The 10,905-nt window shown below is 22.0% G+C and overlaps 1 protein-coding gene across 1 annotated transcript; it reads right to left on the bottom strand.

Moving 5' to 3' along the window:
• Window positions 1-1,354: 1,354 nt before the first annotated feature.
• On the bottom strand, window positions 1,355-6,956 carry Bma-ceh-27 (Uncharacterized protein; the record flags this gene model as incomplete). Its single annotated transcript, XM_043081301.1, has 7 exons — window positions 1,355-1,468; window positions 1,751-1,907; window positions 2,209-2,357; window positions 2,478-2,710; window positions 6,280-6,338; window positions 6,476-6,746; window positions 6,923-6,956. 7 exons carry the CDS (start codon window positions 6,954-6,956, stop codon window positions 1,355-1,357), a joined length of 1,017 nt encoding a protein of 338 aa, XP_042937235.1.
• Between the last annotated feature and the right edge of the window lie 3,949 nt (window positions 6,957-10,905).

The following is a 10,905-nucleotide window of genomic DNA, read 5'->3' as shown; positions in this document are numbered from 1 at the left end:
TAAAATAAGAAATGGAAATGAAAAGAATTTAATTTAATGCATTCGATACCAATAAGTACTAATATTAGTATTTTAATTTTCTACATAATTATACATACATATGTATATAAAAGGCATATATTGTCTAATTTTTCTATTTATTTGGTTTTTCATTTTTTTTTTTCTCCTCGCAGATTGAAAAAATTTATTTTCTATTTATTCTAAAAAAGATTTTTAATGATTTCTTACAAAGCATTTCGTTTTTTTCTTCGTTTTTTTTTTTTTTGACAAATAAATAATAAAAAAAGAAATGATTGCAAACTTTTCTAAATTTATCAAATTATTTTGTTAAGGAAAATAAAAGAAAAAAAAAATGAAAGTTTTCATATAAATTAATAATATAATTTAAAATAAAATGAAAAAACGAAAACAATAGCTATAAAATAAATTTACAGATTGTAACAAACATACTATTAATAATAATATAGCACCAAAAAAAAAAAACAAAAAAAAAAGGGAAAGGAAAAAAAAAATATTTTAAAGATAAAAGCAAATGCAATTATTATACAATAAAAGAAATTAAAAAAAAAAATTGCATCAAAAATGAAAGTATATGAAATGCTACCCAAAGTTAACTATTTGTATGGTTTAATGTAATTTTTAAGTTTTATTAAAAAAAATTATTGTTCAATCAATATAATAGTGATAATATACACTTAAATATATAAATTATTGATTAGTGTTTCTTTGTTTTCTTTAATTCATATCAATCAATCAATCAATGAGTAATTTCGAATTAAAAAGTTAGTAAAATTATAAACAAAATCTTTCATTGAAAATTTTTATTCGTTTTTCAATTTTTATCATCGTTTTGTTAATTTAATTGAATTAGTATACGAATAAATTTATGAAAATTCTCATAAAAGTTAACTAAAATAACAAATCGTCAAATTGTATGCTAAAACATTATGGAATAAATATTATCATTTTGATCAGTATTCATCGCTGTTATCACCATTATCAGTATCAGTGTATAATATAGGTATTCGATCAAGTTTAGATGAAATGTTAAGTTCACAAAATTAACCAAATAAATAGTACTTAAACAAGCATTTGATTGCAAAAAAAAAAAAAATTAACAAGAAGCATTTTTTAAATTAATAAAAAAATTAATTATATAATCGTCCTCAACATTTTTTTGCATAAATAGAAAAAGCATTAATGGAATGAGAAAGGATTAGAATTTAAAATGTACAATAAATTCAAATAATTGAATAGACTAATCTGAAAAAAAAAATTTTTTATAAAAAAATAAATAACAACAATGCTTATTCATTTTTTTTTTTTTTTTTTATTTTCTAATATAAATTAATTTTTATTTTGCATAATATGGATAGTATGGATTTTGAGCAGTTGGATACGGTTGCGCACCAAATGGCGGAAATGGAAATGCTCCTTGCTGATACATATTGCTCGGTTGACACATTGCCTTTAAAAAAAAAATTTAAAAAAAAATTTTGTAATTTACTTTATATTTTAAAAATACTATCAGCTAAATTAACTACAATTTCTTTAAAAAAAAAAAATTATTTTTTCTTATTTTCCAGTTGTATTTTTGATTTATTTAAGCGTATTTAACGATTTGAAAATAATTTTTAATTTGTTGTAATTTAGTTTTGAATTAATTATAATACTACAATTAGTATTCACAGAAATTTTTTTCTTTTTATTAGTATATTTTTACGTATGTTTAAAAGAAAATAAAACATACTTGTTGATAAAATTGATTTTTTAAATCCGGTATACCATCAGGTAATGCACTTAAATTTAACAAATGTTCCTGATTTGAATCCGGTACAACACCGGTAACAGCATGTGCATTATCACAACGTTTTCCATCTTTAACCAGTATTGAAACATTCATTTTTCTACAAATTATTAATCCGTAAAGACAAAATGATAGACAAAAAAGATAACTGATAAGATGCAAGTAGAAATATGAAAATTTTTAAAATTTAAAATTAAAATTTCAAGCAAAAAATTTGAGTGAAAACAAGAAAAAGAAAAAAAACCAAAAGAAAAATTACTCAATTTCTTTTAGTAACAATTTTAATTTTCAAATAAACATAATTTGACATTAAAATCGTATTACTCATTTCATTTCAATTTCTATTATTCATTAAAAATTTAAATAAAAATTAAAATTAAATGCTAATAATATAAACATACTTATCAATGCTACTACTATCTAACGGTGTTGGTGTCCTAGATGGTCCAGGTGATTGACTTTCATCTCGTCCTCTATTACCATCGGTCATTTTGCGCTCCTTTTCTTGACGCTTACATTTGTAACGATGATTTTGAAACCAAATTTTCACCTAAAATAATAATTTTAATTTTTTTTTAAAAAAATTTACAGAAAATTTTGTTGCAAATAAAACAAATGAAACAAACAAAATAAAAAATAAATCAATAAAACTTGAAATTGAGCATTAAACCTGTGTTGCTGAGAGTCCAATTGAATTTGCTAATGCTTCACGTTCCGGTGCTGTTAAATATTTGGATGCACGAAAGCGTCGTTCTAATTCATAAACTTGATTTTGTGAAAAAAGTACACGTCGTTTACGTCTGGAACCAACGTGACCAGAAAGTGGTAATTGTAATCCTTGCATTGCCGCATGAGCTGGATTAATACCACAATTAAGGCCAAAACTGGAACCTAATCGTGGTACTGCAATTTATAAAACCTTTTTTTTTTTTTTTCTGTTCCAAGCATTTTCATTCGTTTTTTTTTTTTCTTTTTTAAATTTCATTATTGTATAATTTAATTACATTTGTTATGGTTATACATTTGCAATTTATAAAATAAAATGAAAATTTAATTTTTAACATAATTTACAAAATATAAAATTTTAAAAATTTAATTTAAGCACATTAATTATTTGTTTTTTATGCAGTTTAATTTATTATTATCAATTAAATTTTTCAATCAGTTTTTTCTTTTTTCAAACAGATAATTATTAATATTTTAATTTAAAAAGAAATTAAAGATTGAAAAAAAAAAAAAAAAAAAAAAAGAACAATAAAAAAAAAAAAGTATTTATGATTTAGTGCTGTGTGATTAGTTAGACAAAAAAAATTTTTTGGTTTCCTGCTGTTCACTCATCATAAAATTGTCTCTTTTCACAACAAATGAATAGAAGTTTTATCTAATTCCCGTGCATCTAACTTATATAACTTATTCAACATACAAACATACACACACATACACATACACACATACATGCACATACATAAACATACATATAAATCTAGAAAAGAAAGTGGGAAAGTGACAAATATACCAGCAGGGGTATAAATTTATCATTTATTGTTTAATCATATTATAATAAATTGACGATCATTTTTTTTTTTTTACTTTATCATTCATTTATTTAATAATTAATTATTTTTATAAAGCTATTATTACTGCTAATTAATTGATAATGGGTTATAAATTAATTAAATAAATTTGTGATAATAAATGTTATTATTATTTTATTAATATTATTACTATTAGTGCCGGTAGTAGTAGTGTTAATGGCAAAAAAAAAAGAATAGAAAAAAACAATATTTGTTAGATAAATAATAAAATTTAAAAAAGAAATTAAATTTAATTAAAATACATTGAAATATAGGAAAAAGTATGTTAAAAAGAAATAAAACAAAAAAAAAATTGATAATTTTTATGGAAAAAATTTAAACATTAATTCTAAATTCATTTATTATCAAATATTTTTTAATAAAGAAATAGAAAAAATTTTATTTAATTTTGTTTTTAAATAGTTGAAAAAAAAAAAAAAAAAAAAAGAAAATTATTGAACTTTTTTAGCTTTACAAAATTTTTCATTTTACTCCTTTCTTCTTTACAACGATTAAAAATTTTTAAAAATTCTAATGCATTTGATCAAAATTTGATAACTTATTTAAAATTTCGAAAAACAAAACAATTACAAATTCAAATTTTTAGAAATTTTAAACTTTTTTCATTACTATTTTTTATTTTTCTTTTTTTGACTTAAAAAAAAAAAAAACTAATATTGCAATTGGATTACTGTACATTTATGCGTATGTATACCTTGCCTCACCTTACCTTATCTTACTTTACTTTACTTTACCTTAATCTTACCTTACTTATTATTGATAATTTTCTATCAATACCATATCAGATACAATATTTACATAAATCATACATCCAAATGCTATTCTTTCTTTGAAAATTTACATTTCATGGTAATATTTTTTAATCTTTAATCGATTATTTCGATAACTATACCTTAACTTCCCCTTTTCTTATTCTGTCTATTTTAGTTAATGTTTGCCCGTATATTTTACCCATGTTTGTTTAATTTTCGCAACTATCAAATACAAATTAGAAAAGAAAACTAACTATACAATGAATTGATTTCAAATGACAAAATGATGGATTGAAAAGAAGAGAAAATTTCATAGCATTTCATTCATTTTCTAATTCTACGATACTTTATTTTAAATTTAAAAGTAATCAAATATAGAATAAAAGAAATAAAGAAAGAGGGAGACAGAGAGAGTCAGGAGAAGGAGAAAAAAAGAGTCAAAAAGAATAGACGAGGAAATTTTACAAAAATTGATGAATAGTTTGAATATGATAAATTTGTAAATATTAAAATTTACTAATAAATAATTTGGATGAAAAATGAAAAGAAATGATTTGATTCAAGCTAATATTGCAATATTTTAAATGAATTTGGCAAAAAGGGAACAAATTTAAATTAATAAAAATAATTTAACATTAAAATTAAGAAAAGACCAAAATAAAATAATTTAAAATAGATATAATTTGGAAAAGAAAATGATGCAAAAATATACATGAACAAACAATAAATGAATTTAATAAGTAAGGAAAATAATTAAAAGAATATAAGGATAAAAAATAAACGCAAGGAAAATAAAAAAGAATGCAATTGTTTGATAATAGTTTTAAGAAAAAAAATTGCCAAAAAAATTTACAAAGAAAAGTTTTATATAAAAAAACAGGTGTATGAATAATTTTAGAACAAAACAAAAAAAATTAAGATTAAATAATGAAATATTCAAATTGATATAATGCGGTTCTTTTTTCCTTTTTTTTTTTTTTTTTTGACGGTAATTCAGTGAGCTTAATCTTATGATAGTGAGATAGTAAATAAGATTAATCATCTGATAATAAAGTAGTAAACAAAGTTTAAGAACTTCAAATTCGGATAATCTACCACTTTTTTTTTTATCCACTTCTAGTTGATCCAAATTTCGAGATACCGTAACTATCTACCAATGCAATATGTTACCGAAAATGATATTTTGTACCGTAAAACTACTCTAATTATTTCTAATATTAATTAATAAATGTAAAAGAAAAGAAAGTAGAAAAGAGTAATTTTCATTTTTTTTTTTTTATAATTTAGTTAAATTGAATTGCAAACTTTCTAAAAATTGTTGGGAAGTTTTAATTATTGAAAAATATTGAATGCAAATTTTTTTCATAAAAAATTATTTAGTTATATTTGAAATTTTCAATGTTTAAATATTGCTTAATTAACCAATTTTTTTTTTTTTGCTTACTTAGTTTAAATAATTTATTTTCGACAAATTTTTTAAAAATTGATAATAAAAAAGAAAGGTAATAAAATTTCGATTAAAATTTTCTTTTCCAATAATCACTTATTTGCTCATTTGTATTGAAATTAAGAGTAAGAAAAGTTACTTTTACTTTTTCTGTTCATTTTAATTTTCAATAACTGTAATCGATTTGTTTTTCATTATTTAAATTATGTTAATTATTAAATCTATGATATTTTATCAACTTATTTGAATGATATCACTGAACAAAGTAGAACTTTTTCATATATTGAATTAAATAAAATCAATAATAAAATTTTATATTAACACACCAGGGATGACAGAATGACACACATATACATTACCTGTTTGACGGAACATTTTCATAAAATATATTAATTTAATTAGCTCTTATTTTGTAAGAATAATAAATTACGAGCAATTTTTATTTGTAAATGAAGTCAAAATAAAATTTTATAAAATTTCAAAATAGAAACTTTTCTTCCATTTAAAACTTAATTTTGTAAAATTTAAAAATCAAAATTCAAACTTAATACTACTTATATAAAATAAATAAATGGCTATAAGGGGTAAATAAATAAATGAATAAATAATTTTTGCATATGTATAGTTTATTAAAATAATAATTTAAATAGAATGATTTATTTGAATAATAAAACAAACCAAGTCGTGGATCATGAGTACCATACCAACCAGCAGCTGATGGTGCATTTGTAACATAACTGTAAAACAGGAAATTAATAATTTCTATTAAAAAAGAAAAAAAAAATTAAAATGAAATATTTTACACTTTTAATAGCACTTTGTCAGAATTGTTCAAATTTTCCAGTTTAAAATTAAATTTCTATTTTAATTTAACCTTGAAAAATCTGGTGCCGGTTGATAACTATTACCAAAATGACCGGTAAGATAAGGTGATGCACTAAATGCTGATGATGCTGTTGCAGCACTTCCATGTGTTGCTACTACCGTTCCCATACCACTATTACTTGAACCGGTTCCGGTTACTGAATGTATTGTACTATTTGTTGGTCGATAACCGGAAAAACCCACTGGTGATGCTTCTAATGATGTTATACTACCCGATGCAGAGTTTGCTGCCATTTTCAGCAAACGTTGATGAACTCGAGCTAAAATATTAATTTTATTATAAAATTTAATACAAAATTTTTCTATGCAAATCATTCGATAATTTAAATAAAAATCATTTTGTTTTTTTTTCTATAACTAAATTTATTTCTAAATTTTTTATTGAATTAATTGTTAAATTTATTGTAACTGCAAAAAATGTAAAACTATATCTTACGCTTTAGGTTTTTCTTTTTTTCGCTCTTTAACATATGGCAGCATTATATCAAATTACCTAAAGCTTTTATAATATACTAATTCATTATAATAACTCTATCTATTTTAACCTAATATTGCAAATTAAATTCGAATTGAACGAAGAACTGAATGATCAAATTTTAAAACATATAATTTTTGCACTAAGCTATAAATAATTTTATTTCATTAATAAATTGCTAATATCTTTTTAAATATCCTTTTTATGCTCGGTTTATTTTAAAAATATTAGATGACAAAAAAAGCAAAAAAAAGAAGACAATTTGTGAATGATTTAAAATTTTCTGTTCAACTTAAAAACAAATCCTTTCATTTCAAAGTTAATAAATTACATTTAATTTTTAAAATTAATGAAATAAAATGTAGAAAAAAGTGACTTTGTGTTTTATTCGATAGATGATTACATGGGAATAAAATTTAATTAAAACATACAACAAATAATATCTACCACTCAGCTAACTTTAAAGTAAAATTTCGATAGCATAATTAGTTTACATTTATTTATTCCTTCACTAAATAATTAATTTCTTCATTCATTTGTCGATTTTATTAGTTAATTTCGATTTTTCATTATGATCGAATTTTGTTTGACTTTTACACAGAGCTATTCATTCAAAGTTAATAAATTACATTTAATTTTTAAAATTAATGAAATAAAATGCAGAAAAAAGTTAAAAAAAAATCAAATTACTCATAAAAAATTAATTTTAAGTTCAATTTCAGTGCAAAAATCTAATGAGTAATAATTACAGATCTGCGATCAAAAGAATTCGAATTTAAGTTTAATTACAAAACAAAAACCCCTAAGAAAAAAAAAAAAAAAGAAACATACCTAATGCTAATAAATGATATCAAACATTTGTCACATAAATATATTAATATAAAAAAATCAATAAAAATGATTGCACAATATGAAATTGTTGACAGAATAGAGATCTGATAGAATCTTGAAGAATTCCCGCTAATGTTTAATTTACTTTTACTTTTGATCCGCCAATAAATCAATAGTTTATGCATATTGATGCAACAGCTGATTGATTTGTTTTATTTTTAATATTAAAATTCACAATCAGAAATTAGAAATTAGATTAAGAGGCTTTTTTAATTGAACAATTATTGAAACAGATGAATAATTGATAAGAAAATTTATCAGAGAGGATAAGACGAAAACTAAAAATTAACTAAACATAAAATAAAACTTTTGAAAGTGTAATGGAAATGATTCAATTAAATTGAAAATGAAAGTGGATGATTGCATGCACAAATTGTATTTAAAAATAATATTATTAAAATTATATTTCCTGAATTTGTTTAAAAAATGTTATTATCTGATCAAATTTAAAATACTGATCTATGAAGTAGACTTATGGCAATTTATTCCCTAATGCTAATTTTTTAATGTTTTTTTTTTTTTTTTTTTTTTTCAATGTTTAATCACAAATTCAGTTTTGTTTGAGTAAGTAAAGAGTTTTATTTGCTGAGCAATCGAATAGGTCACGAAAACTAGTATTATTAAACTAAATTATATTCCAAATTGGTAATGATAAAGCAGTTTTTCAAACCTATTTCAATTATAAATTTTATTTGGTTGCGAAAACCATTTAATTGTTAAAACTTACTAAAGTTACTTCATTACTATCAAAAGTTATAAAAATCAGTCTAAAAATTACTATAAAAGATAGAAAATGCCTTCATATGTTTTTTTTTTTTTTTTCGCAATTATTTGAGATATATTTTGCTAAAAAAAATAGAATTTCATTTGATTGAAATTAAGTTATAAGAGAATTAACTTATTTTTTTTTTTATCACCAACTTACTTTGTTCTTATGTTTTTATAATTTTGTTTAATATTTAAAATTATTAACTAATTACTAAAAGATGTCACTACAATCAAAAACAATACTACATATTGTAAAATAATTTTATTTTACTATAAATGATAAATTTCAAAAAGAAAAAATCGTTAAAAAAAAAATAGAAATGCAAATATTAATTAAATAAATAATAATAATAATAATTGTAGTAAAAGTAATAATATCAATGATAGATAATCATATTTGAATAGATCCTTAATGATCATCATCATACGTTTTGTACAGTACTTGAAAATGATGAATAAGTGGACTTGAATTTTTGTGATTCATCCTTCCCTTTTTTTTTTTTTTCTTTTCAGGTATATACATATCTATTAAAAGAAAATAAATAAAAAAGGGAGAGGGAGAGAGAGAGAGAGAAAGTTGGAGAAAAAGAAAAAAAAAAAGAAGGAAAGTTCAAGTTTAGAATTTAAGCTTTATTAGTTAAGTATACTTTTGAAAAATAAAAAGTGAATAGATAGATTTGTTCCTATCGAACTATCCCAAACACTAAACTAACCATCATCCTCTTAAGATAAATATTGAACAAAATTCCTCTCAACCATTCTTCTTTCTTTTACCTCTTTCTTTTTTTCTCCTCCTCCTCCTCCTTTCCCTCCTCCTCCTCCTCCTTCTCCTCCTCTTCCATTTCCTCCTTTTCCTTTATTTTCTTTTCTTTCTCCACTTTTTCCTCTTTCTCCTAAATTCCTCTTCATTACTTTTTATCATTTATCTTCTTCATTTTTCATTTCATCCCACTCAATCTTTGTTGAAATTACTTCCCTACCCACTTTTTCTGCTGCTTTTCTCTTTAAAAATCTCATACAACACAATCAGCTATTATTATTCTAGTACCTACCACTACTATTACTAGTATTACTACTACTACTACTACTACTGCTATTATTACCACCACTCCTCCTCTACACTTATGATTAAATGACCACTTATCATGCATCTCACCCTTACCAGTCTTTTCCTCATCTTTCATTAACATTTTCATCTATCCCACTTAACCTCCCATTTCTTCAAATGCTTTTCATTATTTCACTTCAATTTCATTCTCTTCATTCATCCCATATACACTTTATAATCTCATCAGATTTCTCTTTCTATCTCTTTTTCCACTCCCTTTCTCTCTCTCTCTCTCTCTCTACCTCCCATTTTCATTCTTAAATTTATCCAATTTTGGTAGTGATGAAAAAAGGGCGGAGCAAATGAATAGATGTTATGAATTGGTTGGGGTGGGTAGAAAAAAGGTGGAGTTAAAATGAATGAATTAGCCAATACCTGAAGAGTTAATTGATTTCCAATTTTTTTTTCTTTAACATTACAAATGATGTTTTATTATATGTGTAGCAATAGCTTTAGCATACTGTGCTTTTTTTAATTTCCGTTAATTTTGTCTTCTTTTTTTCTCTTTTTTTTTTGGCATTTTCAATTAATTGTTGAAAATATTTGCTTATATTCAATAAATAAATAAATAAATAAATAATTATTATTAATTAAGCCATAAAAAAAAGAAAAGAATTTTTTCAAAGAAATTTTAATTACAATTATCATTTAGCGAATTATTTGTAATAGTCATTGGAAATTATATTTCATAGTAGAAAAATTAATCTTTCTATGAATTTTTGATGTATCCGATAATTTGTAAAAAAAAAATTAAAATTGATAAAAATATTTTGAAATGCAGTGAAGATTACAACAAATATATTCATATTTTTTAATTTTTATTTTCTTGTTTTCTAATTTTTTATCAGTTATTTCAAGTACCAAATATTATTGAAATTCTTATCAATTCTTATCCTTTACTATTTATTACCTAATTTATTTTTATCAATCAGATAACTCTCTTGCTGAATATAAGCATTATATCTCTGATTATTTATTATTTCTGATTGATCACAAAGGTAATACCGCAAAAAACAAAGTACGGAAATAATACAAATATAAGATAAGTTAATTTTTCAGTCGGATATATCAAAATTATTGGAAATATTATTCGATCAAAAACAAATATTATAAACGTTCCTAATTTCATCTATTAACATTTCATATTAATGGAGTATTATGGTTTTGTATGATAAAA

Source organism: Brugia malayi (assembly GCF_000002995.4).
Source record: "Brugia malayi strain FR3 genome assembly, contig: Bm_v4_Chr4_scaffold_001, whole genome shotgun sequence".
NCBI classification, from domain to species: domain Eukaryota; kingdom Metazoa; phylum Nematoda; class Chromadorea; order Rhabditida; family Onchocercidae; genus Brugia; species Brugia malayi.
This window is presented reverse-complemented; position numbering and strand designations above follow the sequence as displayed.